This window comes from Natrix helvetica (assembly GCF_964273705.1).
Source record: "Natrix helvetica genome assembly, chromosome: 3".
Lineage (NCBI taxonomy): Eukaryota > Metazoa > Chordata > Lepidosauria > Squamata > Natricidae > Natrix > Natrix helvetica.
This window is the reverse complement of record NC_138549.1, coordinates 120,053,768-120,076,417: the sequence shown is the minus strand read 5'-3', so window position 1 is coordinate 120,076,417 and position 22,650 is coordinate 120,053,768. Positions and strand designations below refer to the sequence as shown.

The window sequence follows — 22,650 nt, the reverse complement described above, 5'->3', positions numbered from 1 at the left end:
CTGATTAGACAGCTGTGGCCTTTTCTAAGACAGGAAGTTTAATCAAATTATCCCAGTGAGATTTCACCATTCCGTGTATATGTTTTACAGACAATTTCCTCATACTTATGCAGGAAGCTTTTAAGGAAGCCAGTAAAAAAAAAAACCCACACAGACACACAAAAATGATTTTGTTGTGCTAAATGATTTGCCAATTTTTAAAAAGCAACTTAGATTGTGGGTTGAAGAGGGGTGCGTGATGGTGGGTGGGGGAATAATTAGGCTACACATAGGTAGACAGAGGTTGTTACATCCTTGGAATCAGGTGCCAGGCAGAAGTTGGGTGTGAATCTGATCTCTGCTTAAAGCAAGGATGAGTCTTTACCCTTCTGACATTAAGAAACTTAACGTGCACCAAGTATTTTTAATCAGTAAGGACAATATTGTTTGAGCCAGTGTTTATTAGAAGTGACATGTAGTCCCACTATGCAGTTTTTAGACTTGACATTATGCAACTTAGTGAACAAAGCATGACTAATGTCCCTGCTACTTTGCGAATAAAAACTAGAATTAGGGAGTAAGACACTAGAAAGCTTATCAGAACCTTTTTTAATAGTGATAAGACCAGCCCTGATAAGGGAAGAGAGCACTGTTAGATGTTAATCAAATGGATTCTGCCAACTGTTAGAAGTGACCTTTGAATTGTTATAAGAAAAGAACTGTTGGAAAGCTAATGGTTGTTGAATCCTAAAGCTCCTGAACTCAGATCTCAATTCATTCTGGTATTTCCTTCTTAAATAGGAAGGAGAGCAAAACTATATGAATGAATATTTCCACACTACTACTATTTTTGTTCTCCAGTTTCCCCAAAACAATTCAAAAGACAACTTGTGATCATCTTTATTTCTGTTCTCTTCACATTCTGAAGGCACAAGAACACCTTGAGTCATTCAGAGTTCATCTCCAGGAAATCAAAAGGATGGTACAAAAATATGAACAATGTCCCATTCCCTAAGCTATCATCAGTCCAGGATCAACAAACATGTTTTCATCTCTACTCCACACAAAAGAGAAATGAGTTAAATTGATGGTGCCAGCATCCAGCTGTATTTTCAGCTGGTGTTCTGTACATTTGATTGTTTACAAATAAATACTGAATGGTTTACCTTAAGGAAAAATTCTTAGCTGCAAAGATGCTGTTCCTCCGTTGCTCTGAAAAGCCTCCTGTAAATTACCACGATGAAACTATATCACGTTAGCATTTCTGCAACCAGGGCTTTCTCCATTATTTCTAAGCATTCTTGCAAATTTACTAGGGTAGCTGAAGTGGGGTTGAGAGTAATTGTCTGGAATGCTTGCAGAGAAGTACCTTGAACAGATTATAGAAGTTGCACAAGGGAGGAGCTGTGGAATGATGACTGCTTTGAGATGTGGTGAGACAAGGCTTCCCAGCAACAGAAAAATAGGCTACCTATAGAATTAAAACATTACAAATGGAAATTTTAGCTGTAGCTGAGCCAGCAACACAGATGACTGTGTGGGATTGTACAGGCACAGAGTTGATTTTTGGAATGGTGCAAAGACACTGTATAAATCAATTGTACCCATATACATACACACTGCCTTATGTAGTTCTCTAGTAGGAAAGCAAGGCAGATATTAATTGACATGCTGGTCTAGTGAGGAGATGCAGAACATCTGTTGATTTGAGAGGCCCCAGCATGCTTTGCCTGGTATGTTGAAGGCTATGTTTCAAAGTGAGCATTCCTTAGCCCTCCATAAGTTCTACAATATGCAAAAAAGATACAACATTTTCAACTTGATGGGTCATTCTGGTGGGTCCACAGAGGGAATGCCGATAGACAATATTTTTGCATTTCTGATCCCGGGCAACATTATGTTTGCAGCAAATTATTCAACCACAATATATATTACAGCAAACGTATTAACAGGACATGCTAAAATAGCTTGGCTGCTGTGTCTGCATCATATTTATCAATCAGAAATACATTGATTCTAATCATGGAGCCTCCTTTGACATGAGTGACACTGACAGACCAGGCTCCTGGAAAATTAATCTGATCCTTTTAAAACACAGAATGCAGCCTTTACATATACCGTTGGGTCAAGTTACTTTGTCCAAAGACACAATGGACACGTGAAATAGTTTGCATATGAATATTTAATTCTTAAATACCTTTGTTTTCTCAGAGGGGCACAAGGAGAGTGGAGCAAATGGAAGTTACGAGGGTGTTAGCTAGCCACTTTGCTTAAGTAGCATAGCAGTAATTGAGCTGCCCAGAAATCATTTGCGCTAGTGGTTTTTCTGCCTTTTCAGGAAGATTTTATTTTGTGCTTAAAAACAGGACACCAGTTAGTGTTTGCTTATTGTAATAAATAGATATTTGGATCAAGTACAGTCTTAGCAGAAAAAGCAAGCCTTTAATTCCTGCAGCATTTATGGAAACACAGAACCGTCAATCGGAGTTGTCTCTCAAATGTTCAGGTAGTTTTACCCCTTTCAGCAAATAACCAAATTATTATTATTATTATTATTTATTAGCGCTTATAGACCGCCCCCTCTCCCGAAAGGGACTCGGGGCGGTGTACAGTCCGTATCAAAATACAACAAATTAAAACATAATAAATAGATACATAAATACGTATATGAGAGGAGGATAAAAATATGCCAAACTGTACAGCTAAATAAATAAATCGAAATATACAAAATTTAAAATCCCAATATCATATAAGATTAAATTTAAAAGAGACTATCCCTCTAAAAACCAGTAAAAAAGGTATACACATATACCTTTTGGTATATCCAAAAGATTAGGCTACAAAGTTATATGTGTGCAAATGCCTTGGTCTGAATGGAATGTATTAATTTTGTAGGTACTGTGTTTTTTTTTTTTTTTAAAAAAGGTTCAGGACTAAAATAGAAATCAGTTCAGTTTGGGGAGTGGATTCTGAAAAATGCAATTTCCTGTATACTTATGAGGGAATATCCTGCAGAACTTATTTTTGAAGGGACATGCAGAAGTTCAGGTTGCAAGCTCCTTATTCTTGCAATCTCCACTCCCTCTTCTGTCTCTCTAATAAAGTAATAGCTTAGAGAGAGGCGCCTGGTTGATATGTGTCAAAAATCAGATTCAAATAAGATTGGAAAGACTTCAGCCTGGCATTCCAAATTGCTGCCGGTGGTCTGTGCAGATAATGAACTATGTAGAACTATATATCTCACGCAATATAAAAGCAGCTGACTGAGTGCAGTGACCCCATGTATCAGCCACTTGAATTTTGCAAAGCTCACCCTGCAGCAATTCTACGTGAAACTTTAAAATCAAGGCAAATATAATTAAGTTACTTTTGATTCTTATTCTCACTGTAGATTACTTGAATTTAATTGTTCCTAGATCTCTTCTTTCAGTGAAACAGGGACATGAGGAAAGGAACTGAGGGATGGCTCACTTTTATAGCACTTGCTTTGCCTGTCTGTGTGTATGTATGAAGCATTTGTGTACTCCGTTGTGTATAAAAAGTACACTGTACTGCTATGGCTAAATAGCATATTGTTTTTATGCCAGATAGGAATGTCAAGGTTCTGACTGACGAACCCAACCATGCCAGCAAATAGAGACAATCAGATCTCTTTAAGCATAATTTTATTGAGTACATCATTTCAGCATGCATGAAGCAAAATCAACTCTTAACTAGTTCCTGCGGTTTTCACCTAATTGAAGAATGAATTCTTTCCTCCCCTCCCTCAACTAGGTCATATTGTCCAATTAGGTGTTCTGGTGTCACTATGGCAACTCCTTCAGCCCTTGTCAAACACCTGTTCAGATGGCCTTTGTTCCCATGGGATGATTTCTTCTTCTTGTCTGGGCTGGCATTCCAAACCTCCCCCTCCCCCATTAGTCTGTGGCAAGATGAGAAACGGAAAGATGGCTGCGACAGCAGGGCACCCTTTGAAGTTTGACAAGGGTCTTCTATGTATTTTGAACTGGTTGACTATTCCTGTTTTATACACTACCCTCCCCCAATCCATCTATTACACGCTGCTCTACTAACTCGAAGTTTTAAGATCTCAGATCAGTGGTGGGTTCCTACCAGTTCGGCCCAGTTCCCCAGTTGCCACAGTTGTTGTCACCGCCATCTTGTTTTTGAATTCTGTGCATGCACAGAACGATTTCTATTGAACTGCGCATGCACACGAACAAACTGGGTGCATTTCAAGGTGCTGATCACCATCTTTAAAGCGCTCCATGGCACAGGACCTAGTTACTTGCGGGATCGCATCCTTCCCCATACATCCCTACGACCAATCCGCTCTCACAGAGAGGGACTCCTCCGGGTGCCGTCCACTAAGCAGTGCCAAAGGGCGGCGCCCAGGAGCAGGGCCTTCTCTGTGATGGGCCCAGCCCTCTGGAATGACCTCCCCCCCGACATTAGGATTACTACCGACCTCTGCTCCTTCCGTACTAAACTCAAGACCCACCTTTTCCAACTAGCTGGCCTGGCTCAACTATAGTTCTATCTCCAATCCTCCTGGCAATTTTATACTTTTTACATTTTAAAATTTTAAATCAGGGTATTTTAATTTTTAACCTTATTATTATTGTTGTTTTATGTATTGTAACAATTGTTGTGATTTTATACCTCCTCCGTGTAATGTCTAACTGTGTAATGTCTAATCATGTAACATCTGATTTATTTATTGTATGCCGCCCCGAGTCCCTTCGTGGAGAGGGAGCGGCTAACAAGTCTAATAAATAATAATAATAATAATAATAATAATAATAATAATAATAATAATAATAATAATAATAGTAACGCCGGCTAGAACCCACCCCTGTCTTAGAGGCTAGGTTAGTGCTTTGATTGCCAAGGACTGAAAGTTCAGATTACTGGGAAATGATATACCTATTTCATCACTAATCCCCCCCCCCAAGATTTGCCCTTTATTAGCGGTGTGAGATTTTAGAAGCAAGATTAGATTTGCATAGATTTCCTCTTTCATAGAGATGTTCCAGTCTACTTACAGCAAGCTCAAGACAGCTGTACACTACTTAGCTTGTGCCTTGTGTAAGTAAAACAGCTATTAGAGATTTAACACTTTTCCTTAGAACTAATGTGCTTTTTAACTGAGGCACTTCCAGCTGCAAGCCAGAGTGATTGATCATTGAGTGATGTAGTGTTGTCATGCATATGTGAATCAGCTGGAGTGATTTTTGATCATAACGTGGCTATAATAAATAAAACCACAGAAGATACTCTGCAACAGTATGAAACTCTGGAGGTTTCAGTCCCCCTTCAACTGGCTTTGCTATTTTTTCAAGTCTAACAGCAGTTGTTTAACAGGATGACGTTTAACCACTAAACTTTTTCCCAAGAAGGAACTCTAGCTCTGGAGAGAGGAGGATTCGTTCAGCCCCTTGAGGCATATCGTTCCATCAGGAAAAACTTCAGTTCAGAGCATTGCCTTCTCATAAGAGATCAGCAATGGAAGGGAAAAGAGTTATCTGTTAAAGTGTTGCTTTTAACTTCAAAGAAGAGGCTGGCCTGCCAATTAAAGTTATGAATTCAAAAGCCACTTATTTAATTATCAGCCGGAGATTCCTAAACTTAGACATACCACTCCCTTTGTCTACAGCCATTTTTAAATTGGTAATACAAGAATAATCTGCTTTCTCCTTTTCCAAACTGAGTATAAATATGTATCCTCACATTACAGCCATTTGTTCTGAAAGTTACAACAGCACTGGAAAAAATGACTTATGACAGCTCCTCACACTTATGACAATCACACATCTCATAGTCACAGGTTCAGAATTCAGGAACTTGGCAACTGATACATATTTATGATGGTTGTAGCATCCAGGGTGCTACATCATCATTTGCAAGCTTTCCAGCTGGCTCCTGACGAGTAAAAGCAATGGTGAAATCCAGATACACTTAATAACTGCATGATTGACTTAGTAACTGCAGCTATTTGTTTAATAACCATGGCAAAAGGGTCATAAAATCAGGTGCAACTCACTTAACCATCCTACTTAGCAATGGAAATTCTTGCCCCAATTGTGGTCATAAGTTGAGAAATACCTGAGTAGCTTGGGTTACAGTTTCACCAAAAGGAAAGGATATTTTCAGGGACCAATTAGTCCTGGTGATGCAGTGGTTAGAATACAGTATTGCAGATTAATTCTGCCCACTGCCAGGAGTTTGATCCTGATCGGCTGTATTTGGTATTTCTGTAACCTAAATTGCTGAAGGGTGTGTTATAAGTCTTTTTGCTGTTTTTTACTTCATTGATACTGAAATGTTTTGAGACTGCATGAATTAGTTATCCCCTCTTTATTAAGCCTCAAGAATGCCATTCTTACTATATCTTTGATTTAATTTCCAATGCCCTAAACTTTTATTAAAGTAATGCTAAAGTTTAATGGTCCACTCTGTAGATTTAATGTGTTAACCAGAAACAGATGTGTTCCAGAACAATATTCGTACAGTCAAAAATGTGTGTGTGTGGTGGGGGGGAGGAGTCACCTTTCTTTTTGTGAGCGGATGCTACCTTGTGATGATCTGATGATCCTCCTGAAAATGAAAATGCTCTTTGTGTAGTTGGTCAGATATGGTGCTCTCAGTTTCCACTGTGCTTTTATCTTATTCTTCTCGGTCAGCCAAGCCACCCTATGTGCATCTGGGCATTTTCGGAGGCCTTTAGAAAGCTAAATGAATCATCACTGCTCTTCCCTTTGAAGCAGCTTTGGAACTTCCAGAAGAAAGATCCCATTTTTCTCATTTCATGTCTCTATAAATAAGTTTATTTTAAACCCATTCAAGTCCCAGTAGTCAATGGGAAGCAAAAGCTATTTAATAGTGTGTCAGTGCCAGATCTATTCAAGCAAAACTAACCCCAAGGCAAACTTTGGTCATGAGACAGAGACCAATTGAAAAGGGGGATTGGTTGGATTTTATTTTATTGCCTGCTTGTAATCTTTTACTGTGGAAGAATCTGAAAATCCTTGTTTTTTCAGGACTCTTGAATCCTCAGTGACTGTCACTAGAAGCTGGGATTGGCTCAAGAAATGTCCCTGTTTAAAATGTATACAAGGAGAATGTAAACTGGAAGGACCCATCAATTTGCTGTAATCCTGCTTGCTGTGTATTCAATATATAAAAATGTATCTGAGACATCCAGGGTTACTCCATACTATCAATGTCGAGATGGGCTGTCAACCAGTACAAGCATTTGAAATGTTTCACAATCAGCATTTTATTGTGTGGACCAACTTGTTGGCCAGCATTGCTGCTATTTCACTGTAGAAATGTGAATGGTTCCTGGACTTCATTACAGATGGACACTGCTAATCTTAGATACCTTCCAGCAGACGCCTGCAGATGCTTCAACATGTAAGTGCCAACCTAGCATTGTCTGCAGATAGTATTTTGTTTTAGACTCTACTGTGTGTATTCCTGGCTTCTTCAGTAGGAAATTCCCTTTCTGTATGTGATATTCATGGAACTATTTGGGAATTTGAAGCCACAAGAGGTTGCAAGGTGAAAGTAGCTTTTGGATGTATTTAAGGAAAAAGAACAACCATTAGACTGTTTCACCCCCAGTGCTGTTACTGCATTCCCAGACAGTATTTAGTACTATTATCTTCTGTGCTGTACACATGGCTCTTCTTGTCAAACTATAAAAAAAGTCTTAATAAAAAGATCTGGGAACTGAATTACAACTTTCGGTATTTTTCTGTGGCCTTTTAAAAAATAACTTGTTTGATGAACCACCACGACTAGCATAAGGTTTCACTAGATTGTCTTGCAGTGATATGGATCTTGATTATCTACACGAGACCCTTTGCATTCATACCATAGCCTCTCACACTCTCCAGCAGTCCCCGAGGAATAGCAATAGCACTTAGACTTATATACCACTTCATAATGCTTTTACAGCCCTCTCTAAGCGGTTTACAGTGTCAGCCTATTGCCCCCAAGAATCTGAGTCCTCATTTTACCCACCTTGGAAGGATGGAAAGCTTGAGTCAACCTTGAGCCGTGAGATTTGAACTGCTGAACTGCAGCTAGCAGTCAGCTGAAGTAGCCTGAAATACTGCACTCTAACCACTGCACCACCTTGGCTCAGAATCAAGTCTCAGAAACCTTTTGGACACAGAAACAGGACACTGATCTTCTCAATGCTTTATTAACTGCTTATAGCCTCTTTAAATGAAAGTGTTTGTACGCCTCTATATGTTAGCTCTTTCTGAATAGCCAACAGAAGTTAGGTCAAGGGCTAAGATCCTCAAAAATGAGACCCGCAATATGAACAGCTCCAGTGGAATTGCCTAAGTCACCAGTAAACAACTGTCCCTTTCCCACTCCATAATGCAAAGCATTTCACTTTGATTTTCTTCCAGCATGACCAGTGGCATTAAGTGTCTATGCCAGGGGGTAATAGAGAATCCTGCTTTGGGCATGGTTTGTATACCATGCACTTCCCTAAAAAAAAAAAACTTTCAAAATGCCACGTGTGCATTCTTCCTTCCGGTAGAATATGCAGCCTCATGTTTTGGATGAAAGTGAGGCCTGTCAATTACTCTCCTCTCTCAGAAATGACATTGTCTGACTCTTAGGTATAATCACTGTGATAAATTTCTGAACAAGATATCTTCACTTTAAAAAAAATTAACAATAGTTGCATTGGTTTTGGGGGACGTAGCCCAATCCTTCCCACTCTGACAATTTTCTTTCAGAAGCTACAACTTCTTTAAGGGTAGGGGACAGGTAGTATAAAGTTATCTGCAGATTTTTCCTATTAGAACGAGAAGCGGTGAGTAATTATTTTAATCAGAAAAACAGCTTGGTATGGAAAAAGGAATCCTTGGTTGCTATGTCTACAATTAATATAAAAACAAAAACCTAGATGCACAGTGCAGGTGTCTTCCAAATTGCATCTAATTTAGTCCATCTAAAGATATATAATCTTCAGTTTACATATGTTGGCAATAATAATAATAAATGTATTTTTTACAAGGAACTTAAAAAACTATTAATGCCTTCTACTATTATCCACAAGACCATTGGGAAGAAAAGATTAAGCACGTTGCTTAAGCAAAGTACACCTAGTATTTAATAATTTTCAGTTATTTTTTGTCTTGGCTCAAGGAGATCACGGCTTCCCTGCTTCATTATTCTCAAAACAGCTGTAACCTAAAAAGGTAGGTTAGATTGAGAAACTACTTGTTCCCAATCTTTGTATGGGCTTCCTGGCTTTGGGGGGATTTCTTCTCTGAATTTCTGGATCTAATCAAACATGTCACGTTGACTTTTTGACCTATGCAGTAGAATTATTTCCTGTTTTGAAATTTTCAACAAAAACCTGCTCTATAGGTGCTCGGTTTCATATTTCAGCCAACCAGAGTTGCATTCTAAGATATTTGATTTTGCTGACATAATTTTTTGCTTGCTTGCATATCCAGCATCCAGGTGCTATTGAGCATGCTCGGTCATTACTTGATTGTTTTGGAAAATTTCTTCTCAATTTTATTCTTAAAGATGTGTTGTTCTGAAAAACTTGCAGCTATGTCAATGTTTGTTTGTTTGTTTGTTTGGATTTATCTGCCGCCCTTCTCAAAAAGGACTCAGGGCGGCGTACAACATTAAAAAAACACACATCCCAAAAGTTTTTAAAAAATTAAATACATATCCAAAAAAACAAACCAAATTTAAAAGACAATACATTTATAATAAGTTAAAATTAACAGGCCAGGCCAGCTTGCTGGAAAAGCCAACTTTTTAGGGCGCGTCGGAAGGACCGGACGTCAGGGATTATGCAAAGTTCCGGGGGCAGCTCATTCCAGAGGGAAGGCGCTCCCACAGAGAAGGCTCTCCCCCTGGGGGTCACCAGCCGAAACTGTCTGGCTGACGGCACCCTGAGGAGGCCAACTCTGTGGGATCGTACTGGACAGTGGGAGGCTACTGGTGGCAGTAGGTGGTCTCGCAGGTACCCTGGGCCAGCATGTCAATGCTGTGGATACCCCATTTGGCTGCAAAAGCAAGATCACACACACCTTTTAAGTCTGGTAGAGGAAGGGATTCCCCTCTAAGGAATAAATACTGACTTTACATGTTGTAGTATCAACGTTGTTTTCCAGTAGAGTGGAGGGAGGGGTCACTGAAGGGTTATTACAGCCTGATTGGTCTATTTGACTGAGAGAAAACTTCTTAGCCTTCGGCTTCTCCCGTTGGCTCCCAGTTTCCTCTCAGTCAAGAAGGTCCAAAGACGTATTATTTGGTGCGACTGTGAGTAATAAAATTGATCAAATTGGCAATTTCGAAATTATAAAAAATTAATTGAGGAAAATCAGAGCTGTGCCCAACAGGACAACCCTTTGCTGTCCCAGAAAGGCAGGGAGAGCAACGAGGAGCGACCTCCTTTCCTTAAAAATTCCTCCCTGCTGGGCCTTCTCCTCCCCCGGCTGATTCCTGGGGCCTCGGGCGTGCCGGGTGGATCGCAGCTCTCAGCTTCTCCCCCGACGACCCTTCCATCAAGCCGCAGCACCGGCGGCCTATTTGCCATGCGTGAAGACCGGCAATTCCCTCAATTCGGCCGCGCCGCCTCTCCCGGGTCGGCGGTGCTCTCGGCGGCGGCGCGAGCGCAAGACCGGAGCGCCAGCGGCTCTTGCCGGGCGTGAAGACCGGCGCAAGATCGCCCCTGAGCGAAAATCGCTAATTTTGGGTCGGCTAGCCATCGGACTGCGGGGGGAGACAAGCGGCGGCACGCGCGCCATTTTAGCGGTCGCCTGAAGAGAAGCAGCCATTAAATTGAGCCGGTGGCCATTTTGAACACGTGGCCGAGCCCAAACTAGAGGCCTTACTCAATAGCCACCGACACTCAAAGGGCCAAGCTGAGCGTTCCCCACCAGTACGGGGCCTAGGAGCTGCAAATTGTTTCAAACTACATCTCTTCTGACACGTGAGTGGGGTGATGGCAGCGCGATCTGAGGGAGCTCAAACTGCGACAGTCCAGGCCCAAGAGGACAAGTCAGGCCCCACAGCCCCAGCCAGGCCTTGAGTTTCTAGGCCTACTGCAGAGGATCGGCCCTCTAGAGCTCTACAAAGGGACGAGCTTAGACGTTCCAGGGCAATTGAAAAGGCCATTGAGAGGGCGGAGAAGAAAAAGGCCAGGGATCCCAGGCCTAGATCTAGATCCCCCAGACCTGAGGCCTCTTGTCATTCACCCTCTGTTAACAGGGGATTCAGCCCTTCCTCTCCCTCTTCCTCTTCTTCCAGATCAGTTAGGAGTGAGGGGCGGGGGGCTTCACCTCCTCCACCTACTTCCCCTGGGACAAGGGAATTGGACAGGAATGATCCTTTAGAGGGCCCCTCCGCTGGCCCGTCCAAGGGTAGGAGATCTCACAGGGACTCAATCTCTCGTGACTATGACTCTGAGTATGATGAGGAAGACCTAGAACACCTTCCTGAAAACCTAAAGCGTTTGATTTCGGCAGCCATTTCCAGGGGAATAGCTCAAAGGGATAGGCCCTCCCGTCATGGTAGGATTACTCCATTCAGCAGAGCCAGATCTAGGGGCTCCTCGCCCTCTCTCATGAGCGAGGTCTCCTCTAGGGAAGAATCTCGTCGCCAAGACGACTGGGGGTTTTCTGAGGAGGAGGACGCGGCCGCTGATCAGCCCACCTCCTCCAACCTATTCATTCAGGCCATGTTCAAGCCTCTACTAAAAAAAGCTAGGAGAACCACCAAGGTGGGCACGGGAGACCCCTCGGTGCCCCCACCCAGAGATCCAGACATGGTGATGTTCTCCAACACGGCCACCAATAAAGAGGAGATCCCTGCTCCCCCTCTGTTCTTGGAGGTGGCCACCAGTCAGTGGGCCCGGCCTTCAAATTTTCCCCTCCTGGCAGCAATGATAGGTGGGCTTATAATATGGAGAAGGCCTTCTTACAGGCCATCCAACTTCCGGCCATAGATCAACCCATAGCTGCCCTGGTCTCATCCTCCCCGGTGGTCTTGGGGGATGCGGCGGACAAGCTTAAGCCGGAAGATAAAAGGGCGGAGCTTACCTTGCGGAAAAATTATAAGGCTTCCGCTTGGGCAATGCGGGCGGCCGCCGCCGCCTCGTATTTTAATCGCACAACAGTGATGTGGCTCCGCCAACTCCAGGATCGTATCCCGATCCAGGATGACCGCATCCATCAGGATTTAACTAAGATTATGGCGGCCTGCCAGTATTCGGCCGATGCGACCCTGGATGCCATGCGATTCGGCTCCAGCGCCTTAGCTACCTCTGTGGCCTCGCGCCGGCTCCTTTGGCTTAGAAATTGGCAGATCGATAATAAAGCCAAATGGGATTTAATAGCTGCCCCCTTCACGGGTCCCAATCTGTTTGGGTCTGCTCTAGACCCAATTTTGGTGGAGAATAAAGACAAGAAAAAGGTGATGCCTACCTCCACCAAGAAGTCCGAGACACGCAGTCACCCATATCGCAGGCCTTCCTTCAGGAGTTATGACAGGGACCAGGAGCCCCGTTTCCAGCAGTACAGGCAGGATAGGCCATACAACAGGCAAAACTTTCAGGAACGCTCCAGGTACCAGTCCCAATCCAAGCGGCCCTTTCGTGGGGGGGGGGGGGGCGGCCGCCCCTTCCGCAGAGGGAAATGACTCAAATCCGAGTCATCCCATAGGCGGCCGCCTGGCGCTGTACACGGACAAGTGGGACCAGATTACATCAGACGGTTGGGTCTGAGCGACCATTCGCCACGGCCTAAGGTTAGAGTTCCTCTCCTATCCCCTGAGACGCTTCAAGGTGTTTTCCCCATCCCGGGATCCGGAACGCCGTCATCTCATGGACCTCGCCGTCTCCCATCTTCTGGAAATCAGAGCGGTGGAGGTCGTTCCGGAGCCAGAGAGGGGACGGGGCTACTATTCAAATCTATTTGTAGTCCCGAAGGCCTCGGGGGGTTGGAGAGCGATCCTCGACCTGAAGCGCCTGAATCAATACCTAGTCTACAGGCGCTTCAAGATGGCCTCCCTGAAGTCAATCTTACAGGGCATTCGGAAGGGGGATTACATGGCCTCGGTAGATTTGACGGAGGCCTATCTTCACATCCCCATTCTCCGGGCCCACCATCAATTCCTGCGGTTCTCCCACAAGGGCCGGCACTATCAGTACCGGGCCCTTCCATTCGGCCTGGCCTCGGCCCCTCGGACGTTCACCAAGGTCCTGGCGGCACTGGCGGCTTACCTGAGATCCATTCCGGTGAGGCTCCAGTGCTACTTGGACGACGTCCTAGTGCAGGCAGGGTCCCTTCCCAGAGCCAGGGCAGCCCTCCAGCTGACGATCCACTGGCTCCAGACACTAGGTTTCTCGGTAAACTTTCCCAAGAGCCACCTGTCCCCCTCCAGACAGATTCTGCATCTAGGGACAATAATCGATTCCGAGTCAGGGAGGGTTCGCCTTTCCCCAGACCGTCTTACCAGTCTGAGACAATTGATCACATCCATCAGGACAAAAAGGTCGGTTCCCACCCTGACCTTATCCCGACTCCTGGGGAAGATGGTGTCCTGTATAGGGATAGTTCCCTGGGCCCGCCTACATCTGCGTCCCCTCCAGTGGGCCTTGATACCAGCCCAGAAGAGAATGTTGAGCAACTCTCTGCGACCGCTTCACTTAACGCCAGAGGTGAAACTCTCGCTCAGGTGGTGGATGTCCCCGGCATTACGACAGGGGGCTTCAATTTGGGAGCCAGAGAGAATAACAGTCACGACGGACGCGAGCTTATTCGGCTGGGGGGCCATGATGGGGTCCGACATGGCCCAAGGACGCTGGACTGCCTCAGACCTCAGCCACAATATAAATTGGCTCGAGCTCAAGGCCGCGAGACTGGCCCTCCAGACCTTTCACCGTCAGCTGCAGGGGCGACACGTCCTCCTGCTTACGGACAATGTAGCGACGAAAGCTCATGTCAACAGTCAAGGGGGGACTCACTCCCGTGTCCTGTGGCGGGAGGCTCAGACATTAGGCCTATGGGCAGAGAGACACTTGGCCTCAATTGCGGCGGAGCACATATCGGGGGAGTCCAACCACCAGGCAGACTGGTTGAGCCGGGCGACTCTGGGCAACGGCGAGTGGCAGCTGGACCCAGGGTTGTTTCGGAAGATTTGCCTCAGATTCGGCAACCCCCTTGTAGACATGTTTGCCTCCCCCGGCAACGCACAACTGCCGAGATTTTTCACCCGATTCAAGAATCCAGCAGCAGAAGGAGCGGATGCTCTCAGAACCCGGTGGCCTCCGGGTCTTCTCTATGCCTTTCCCCCCCTTCCCCTCATTCCCAGAACAATTCGGAAGGTAGTCACAGAGAGGGCTCACGTCATTCTATTGGCCCCATACTGGCCAAGGAGACCATGGTTTGCAGACCTGGTCCAGCTCTCGGTCGCGGACCCCTGGAGGATTCCACCAGAGGAGGTCATCCTGTGTCAGGGGGTCTTACTTCACCCAGAGCCACAGTGGCTGCATCTGACCGCGTGGCTCTTGAAAGGGGATTGCTGAAAGGGAGAAAGTTGTCATCAGGGGTCATAGCTACTTTGGAGGCAGCTAGGAGACCGTCCACAATTAGAATCTATAACGCCACCTGGACGCCTTCGCGAAGTGGTGTAGCCCCAGGGGGGTGGATCCAGCTAGGGCCATGGTTCCAGACGTTTTAGAGTTTCTCCAAAAAGGGCTGGAGGACGGGTTGTCCCATAGTACACTCCGGCGACAGGTAGCGGCCCTATCCACTATCTTAGGAGGGGAGGGCTCCTCTACCCTCTCTCGCTCACCATTGGTGAAGAGGTTCCTCAAAGGGGCGGCCAACATTCGTCCGCCCCCAGTTCATAGGTTCCCTACCTGGGATCTTACTCTCGTCCTGACGGCACTGACGGATTCTTCTTTTGAGCCGCTCAGGTCGGTTCACATGCGCCTTATCTCACTTAAGGTAGTGTTCTTAGTGGCCATTACATCGGCCAGGCGTATTTCTGAATTGGGGGCCCTTTCGGTTCGGAACGACCTTTGCGTGATTCACCAGGACAGGGTGGTCCTGCGTTTGGATCCTTCGTTCATCCCGGAGAGTGGAGGGAGGGGTCACTTTCCCGCCCTAGTTAGATAGACAGGGTCCGGGAGGGGTAGGATCGGGTGGCCCTGGGCGGCTTTCCCTTGTTTTCTTACATCATGCAGACGCGGACCGTGACATCGCGGAAACTGGGAGCCAACGGGAGAAGCCGAAGGCTAAGAAGTTTTCTCTCAGTCAAATGGACCAATCAGGCTGTAATAACCCTTCAGTGACCCCTCCCTCCACTCTCCAGAAAAAAACGTTCAGGTAAGACCAACGTTCTTTTTCATTAGATGGGTTCACTGTGATTTCCATTGACTAAAATAATCATATAGAGTTATGAGAGACATTTATGAGAGATATATTTGGTCCAGTGATTAAAATGCCAAGATAGAAACAAGGAGACTGGGAGTTCTAGTCCTGCATGAAAGTTGGCTGGGTGACTTCAGTCACTCTCTCTCAGCCCAACCCACCTCACAGAGTGGTTGTTTTTTTGGGAAAGTATGAGGAGAAAGGAACATTAGATGTATTTGTCACCTTGAGTTATTTATAAAAATGATAGAAATGGAATATTAATGTCTGTAAATCCTTACAGAATATACACAAAATAAATATGAAAGTTGGGGAAAAAATACTCCTTTGTGGATCAGGGAGAAGATTCTATTGCTCTCTGCCAAAACAAAAGTGAAATGAAATGTTTCAAAACATTTAAAACTTGATTCCCTCCCAGCTTGTTGAGCCCATCATTCCAAGCCATCATGGCAACTGATGGGAGCTATAGCCCAACTCTGCTGGAGAGTACCAGATTGAGGAAAGCTAATGTAGTGAAATATCAGGTTTCAGCTCTTCAACAAAGCAAAAAAACCAAGCTGCACTGCCAGCTGCATGTTGCAGCATCGGTACATTATTATTAGAACAGTTTATATACCTTCCCAAAGCTACTATAGCACACTGTTTGCCAAGCAGGAGGTCCTTTTACATAATAACATGAACCCAAATTGCTAAGTAAGATGATTGCTTGTTTGCATGTGTGTTAAATGCAGAGTCATCCAAGCAAATGGGATTGAACCACTGGGGAGCATTGCCTTTTCAACTCCCCATTCAACTGCTTTTTACATTATGACTTGAGAGATGTACATTCCGTGGCAGGCATTATTTTCCCTACAGTTTCCCCCTGTCTGGGCTGCTACCATTGAAAATGTTTTGAGGGACACTGCTGTTCCTCTGTCTGTTTCAGTTATGCTTGGTAGCCTGGCTGAAGAGAACTCTAAAGGTCAGGAGGAGGATAATTGAGCTACAGGTAGGATTCAGGAGAACTATTAGCTTCACAAGGGTCCAATGGCATCCTACTAGAGCACCACTTCATGGCTAAAAGAGCAATATAAACCTTCTGTTCCAGGGGTGTCAAGCTCAAGGCCCGTGGGCTGGATCTAGCCTGCGGGGTGCTTAGATCTGACCTGCGGGGCTGCTCTAGAAACAGCGAAGGACTGGTCCGCAGTGCCTCTGACAGCCAAAAAGGGAGTTCAGGAGGGCCGCATGTGGCCCTCCCGAGCTCCATTTTCACTGGCTGAGGGTTGCAGGAGGCCATTGCGGTCCAAAATGGAGATCAGGATCGCATTTTTGCTGGCAGAGTGCTCAGGCCACCACAGGTGCCCCTAACACGAGTAACATCAAGCTGGTTATGTCCACCCCAGCCCGCCAAGGTCAAACACAACCCTGATGTGGCCCTCAATGAAATAGTTTGACACCCCTGTTCTATTCCAATTCTCCTGCTGTAATATTCTTCTTATCTGTTCTCAGCGGAGATGTTAAGAGGGGCAGAATTGACTTGTCTCTGGGTTCTGATTTAAGCTTCATATTTTAGCAACAGCGAGTAGGCTGAAATGAATTGTTTCTGAATCCCATTGCCCTAAAAACCCAGCACTTGGAAAGCTACACAGTTTGGCTGCTGGCACCAAGCCCACTCATCTGAAACTCCAGCCGTCAATCTTGGGGGGGAAACGACAGGCATCAAATCCTAAACAATTGCACTATGGAATCTGGCCAAGAATCAGTTACAGATAAAAATGCTCTGGGAAGCACAAAAAGAAACTATCTAGTTCCGCTGAGATGAGGAACAGCCATTTGTAAGGATGTCCTGAAAACAGTGTCGCTGCTGAATCTGTAATGGCTTTTAATTGCTTTGCTTGGGCACTAATCATATTATATTGCAGGGCCTCCTTCTAAGTTTGCTACTGATCAATAAGAAGAGCTCAAACTGTTTGTATTTTGAAAAGATTAGAATCATTCTGCATCTGGGACCAGACTCCTTGATGGCTGAGACAAAGAAATAATTGCAGGTAGGTCTAAATAGCTCTTCAGCACTGAATGCAGCTCACAGGGATTCTAGTACAGCCGGGTAACCAAATGGAGTTCCAGGGTCCTGCTAGCTATTTCTCACATCTTTATTCTTGGATGGCATTTTATATAAAGATTAACAATGGCCAAGTCCATACATTATATTGTCACGACTTCATTAATTATCATTTGTTGAACAACCCCTGAAAAAAACGATATTGCTTTGTATATTGCATGACCTCTTCCCCAAACTCAGCTATTGTCCAACAAATGTATCCTAGATTTTAGGCTAGTGCCATGGTAGCTAATAATTTTAATAATCCTAACCCTGAAAGGACATTACATTGGGGACCCTGATTATGGAAGGCTACAAGATTTGGCCAGCAAATATTATGCAACCAAGAAACTGGTTGCTCTAAATTATAAAGTTGATTCTTAAAATGACTCCTAGTTCACAGTTCCTTAAACCACCCAGAGCTTTGAAAGAGAATTACAACGATGAGCAAGCAAGTTACTTGCTCGTCCTCACACATACCCCACACATTCCTTCCTCCCCCATTTAGTGAAAGCCAGATGCATCGGAGTTCAATCAGCATTCATTCATCTCAGATGTAATCATTTTCTTTTGTTTATTTGCTGGTAAAATCCATAGGCTCTGGGAGTCTTCTCTTACATTCCAGGGTAGGGAGAGGGAAGATGCCAAATAGAGTAGTAGTGATAAGAACTTCCAAATCACTATAGGAAGGCAGAGGTAGAATATGTAGACCTAGAGATCTATGGACACTGCCTGCCCTGCTGCTACAAGAATCCAAAATAAATATGTGGCTGTCATATCACCAGACTATTGAGTTTAACTATGCCACCGGGTTTCTCTGATTTACGATTTTAAATCCTAATTATATTAGTCACTGCTCTTTAGTTTTGAAGTTCTAAATGGAAAGAGGCATGATAGTTGATATGATTCATTTGTTGAAGACCAAAGAATGCAAGGGGAGAGACTATATAGTCCCAAAACACGTTCCCAGCTGCCCAGGCATACACTTCCAAAACAGAACAGTGAATACACAAGAGCACAACTGAGTGGAAACAAATCGGTAATGAGGAACAGAAATAAAAATGCCAACCATTATGTACAGTCAACGTTTCCCTGACAGAATCTCAGTGAGCTTTCCCTAACATGGAGATGAGGGAATGAGAAAAACATATTTGTTGAACATTTATATGCCAGGCATCTGTTAAGGCATAAAGTCTCTGCAAAGGAAAAGCATGTGTTTCTGCCAGCACAAAGAAGGATATTCTTGAGCGTGCAAGTGTCTTTAAAGTGCAAAAGAATAAGAGAGAACAAAGAGCAAAACAGCAAGGCCTCCTTCGCATTTGGACAGAACTCGGAACTTTACACTTTAAGGGCATTAAGTGAAATCAAAGCACAGCATCTGGCAAGTGAAGGGTTTTTCTAAGGGCAGTTCATGCTGTCGGCTCTGAATTCTATTCTCATCATCTCCATCATCCCCACAAGCAAAAGGGATAAAATCTGAAGGTTTCAGAGTCAAGGTTTCTCATGGTCAAATGAATTCAGAACATGCATGCTGAATTTCTTCAGCTGGGCCTTTTGAATGGCCTTAAGGACATCTCAGTGTCCATGCATGTTCATTAGTTATAGTTTGACTTGAGTTGCTATGATTTTGCTCTTTCTATTGTTATTGTGGCTTCTTTAAATATGATTTTATTAAAGTTTTTTTTAAAAAAAGGGATACAAATTAATACAAATGAATGCAAAATGGAAAAAAGGAAAGAAAAAGAAAGAAAACAGAGGTAAAAGTGCAAGAAAGGAAAGAAAAAATATAAAAGAAAGACAAAAATACAAACCAGTAATTCTGATCTTCACAGCAGCTGTAAATACAACTATCAATTCACTTCTTACTCTCATGTTACAAAATAATTCTCTTCTTTCTATTGTCTATCCTGCCTAATCATCAATGCTATAAATCATAAGTTTATTTTTTTTAGAAGTCCATAAGAATTTCTAGTTAACAATTAGCATCTGTTGTATTTTTTTCTGATTAAAAAGTCAACGTAGCCATATATACAAGTTCTATTATTTTCACCAACCACTCCTCCGTTGCAGATAGTGCCACGTATTTCCATCCTTGAGCATACAATATTCTTGCAAATTATCAAGTACAAAAAAAAATCATGATATTTTTCCAGTATTGATGTTGTATTATCCAATATGGATTATCCACACTGGGTGAAATGGTGGAATATAAACAAATAAATAAACACAGCATAAAGACCTAGGAGAATTATGAAGCATAGATGTTCTGACATGGGTAGCCTAATGCTGCTTATGAGAAATTGCAAATGTCAAAATCCATAATTTCAGCAATACCTGGAAAGAAAGCAAATGGAATGTATAAGCTGAACTCAGAAGGGAATTTATATGAGTTGCAAATAATACAATAATACAATAGTAGAGTTGGAAGGGACCTTGGAGGTCTTCTAGTCCAACCCCCTGCCTGAAGATAAGCGCTCACCATTAATACAGGGGGGGAATGAAACAATACCTGCTTATTAGTAATATTTTACTTACTAATAATCATAACTTACACTTACTAATAATCTCTTACATTTACAACTTCTCCTTTGCCTCTAACAATTTAACGAAGTTATTTCTAACAGTAAGTATTCTGCCGAAGCTCGAAATGAATGTGTTCCAAATCGGCAATTTGCTCCAGCTATTTGTCTTATTTCCTAAATCACATTAAAAGCTATCTTTTCTGTAAACAAACTTCCAGAGAGTCTACAACTTTTTTGTGTAAATGTTATTGAAAGGTTTCAAAAGAAAATTAAAAACTAACAAAAACTACATACAGAATGAAAGAAATGAAAGAAAAAAGGAGAAAGAAATGAATGGGCAAAGGTGCAAAAAGAAAAATTCCATTTCTTTTGCAGCAAATACAATTACATAATTATCTCTGACTTTATGTGTACAAAAACACTTTTTCCTCCCACAGGTGCCTTTTCAAGAGGCAACTGGACTTTCTTGTTTTACTTTGAAGACGTTTCACTTCTCAGCCAAGAAGCTTATTCAGCTCTGACTGGATGGTAGGGAATGGAAGGATTTAATTGGAATGGAATCTTTTCAGAATAAATTCAAATTACCTTTATACATTCTATATAATTTATCTGCTGTCATGTACATCATTTTAGCAGTACATCATTTTATTAAAAACAATTCCTTAAGACTAGAATATATAGAACCAGAGTCACAAAGGCCTAGATTTGTATTTATTCCATATTCTCAAAATAGCACATCACATAATGATTTTTAAAGTTTAACCTCAGCTTCATTGTTCTATAAATATCCCTGCCCCTCAAATCTGAAATCTTGTCCTTCCAGTAGCCTTCTGTTTCTCAGCAACATCCACTCTTTCATCCAAGCTAAGCAACAGACAGCAGAGCATTGTTTCAAATCAGATCCAATACTCCTCTTTCCTTTATTTATTCTAATACCTTATATTTACTTTGTGGGTTTCCCCCTCCCCGCCTCTGCCATATAAATTTAAATATATCCAACTTTCATAAGAAAAGACTATTGATCTCTCCATTAGTTCTTTGTAAAACATCACTTTATTATCCTCCTTTGGGACCTAGATTCCCAACCCCATAGTGTTAACGCTAGGAGGATTAATTTCTACCCCAACAAATGTAGGTACAGTTGGGTCAGCAATATATAAACCATGAGGGTAGTACTAGCTTTAAGTACTGCTGTAATAGGATTGGTTGCTGTTACCTCAAGCAGCCATAAGATGGGGCCAGAATGACTGTTAGCTCTCTGTTTGTTAGATGCTGATCGGTGGATACTGCTTGTTAGATGCATCGTGTTACTGTGAGTTTTGCTACTGTTAGCGATTTTGTGTGCTGAACTGATTATATGATACTGCGGTTGATGGATCACTCCTTAACTGAGAACATAGATAACTGACTGAACCGTGTGTAAATTGAACTCTGAATACCTCTATTTTCCACATAAGTAAAATACTATTACTTTTACTATTCAGTGTCCCTGTATGCTGGTTTGTGCGTGTTCTTCCACGCCACTCTCATTACGCTTCTCTGCACACTCGCTCTCCTAACGGGAAGCTTACCTAACAATATTCATCAGGCAAAGTTGAGGATTAATATACAAAACAACTCCATTTCTCCTCTTTGTACCTATCGAAATACATTCTTCACTTAAAGCTTTGTAAATCAACTATTGTACAGTATATCTTTTTTTCTGATATGAGTTTCTTGTAGGCAAATAATACCTTATTCTAATTTCTTCAAATAAAGACATTTATTTTCTCCTTTGAGGAACATTTGCTCCATTTATATTCCATGTTAAACATAATCAGTGGTGGGATGCTGCCGGTTTAACAACTGGTTCGGTGAGCGCGCACTTTTTACCTTCCAAGTCAGCACCGGTAAGTAAAACAGATGGGGTGGGGGGGAATCAGTTGTGCAATGTGATTGAGATGAGCTAGAAAGCAGGAAAGAAAGGACAGGATAGAGCAAGGGCAGGTGGACGGACCCAGTTTATCATCAGAGCTACTGGTTCGCCTGAACCGGTCCGAACCGGTAGTATCCCACCCCTGAACATAATTCATACTCGGGCCAAAATTTTAGATAAGTCAATACCTGTAGCATTTAATTCAGTATCAGCTTTTTCCTGTTGCATCTGCTGTGATGTTTCTGTAGTGTCCTCTGAGAGTTCCATTTGCACCTCCTCCGATTTTCCTTTAAATCTTTCTAGAAATTCCCCCACCTTCTGAACAGAATTCAGTCTGAATCTATGCCATGTAAAAGTAAAAAGCAACAACACATCTTCCAATTCCCATTTCAAATCAAAATGGAATCTTTTTTTTTTTTTTTAGTTATCAGCCCAGAAAAAATATTCGTCTTTCTTACAAAATTCTAATAGGAATCTCTTTCAAAATAATTTCATCTGTGTTATCCTTTTTCAATATTTTATTAAAATGCTGCTGCAGGACTTGATACTTTGTCTCTTTTCTACACCAAAAAATGAACCAAATTATCCCTTGGGACATTTCTTTTTCTGGCATATCTAGAATTTATTCTATAGACCCATGATGGCAAACCTATGGAACGTGTACCAGAGGTGGCATATAGCGCCCTCTCTGATGGCACACCGGCCATCACCCCGGTTCAGTTCTGT

At 43.0% G+C, this 22,650-nt stretch overlaps 1 protein-coding gene across 1 annotated transcript in view; it reads left to right on the top strand.

Annotated features, from left to right (window-relative positions):
• KCNC4 (potassium voltage-gated channel subfamily C member 4) overlaps positions 1 to 7,718 on the top strand; it is a 40,728-nt gene extending 33,010 nt beyond the window's left edge. Inside the window, exon 4 of the mRNA XM_081948018.1 lies at positions 7,020 to 7,718. Coding sequence (XP_081804144.1) covers positions 7,020 to 7,039 — 20 coding nt within the window. The 3' untranslated portion in view covers positions 7,040 to 7,718. The remainder of the gene's footprint in view (positions 1 to 7,019) is intronic.
• The last annotated feature ends 14,932 nt before the right edge of the window (positions 7,719 to 22,650 follow it).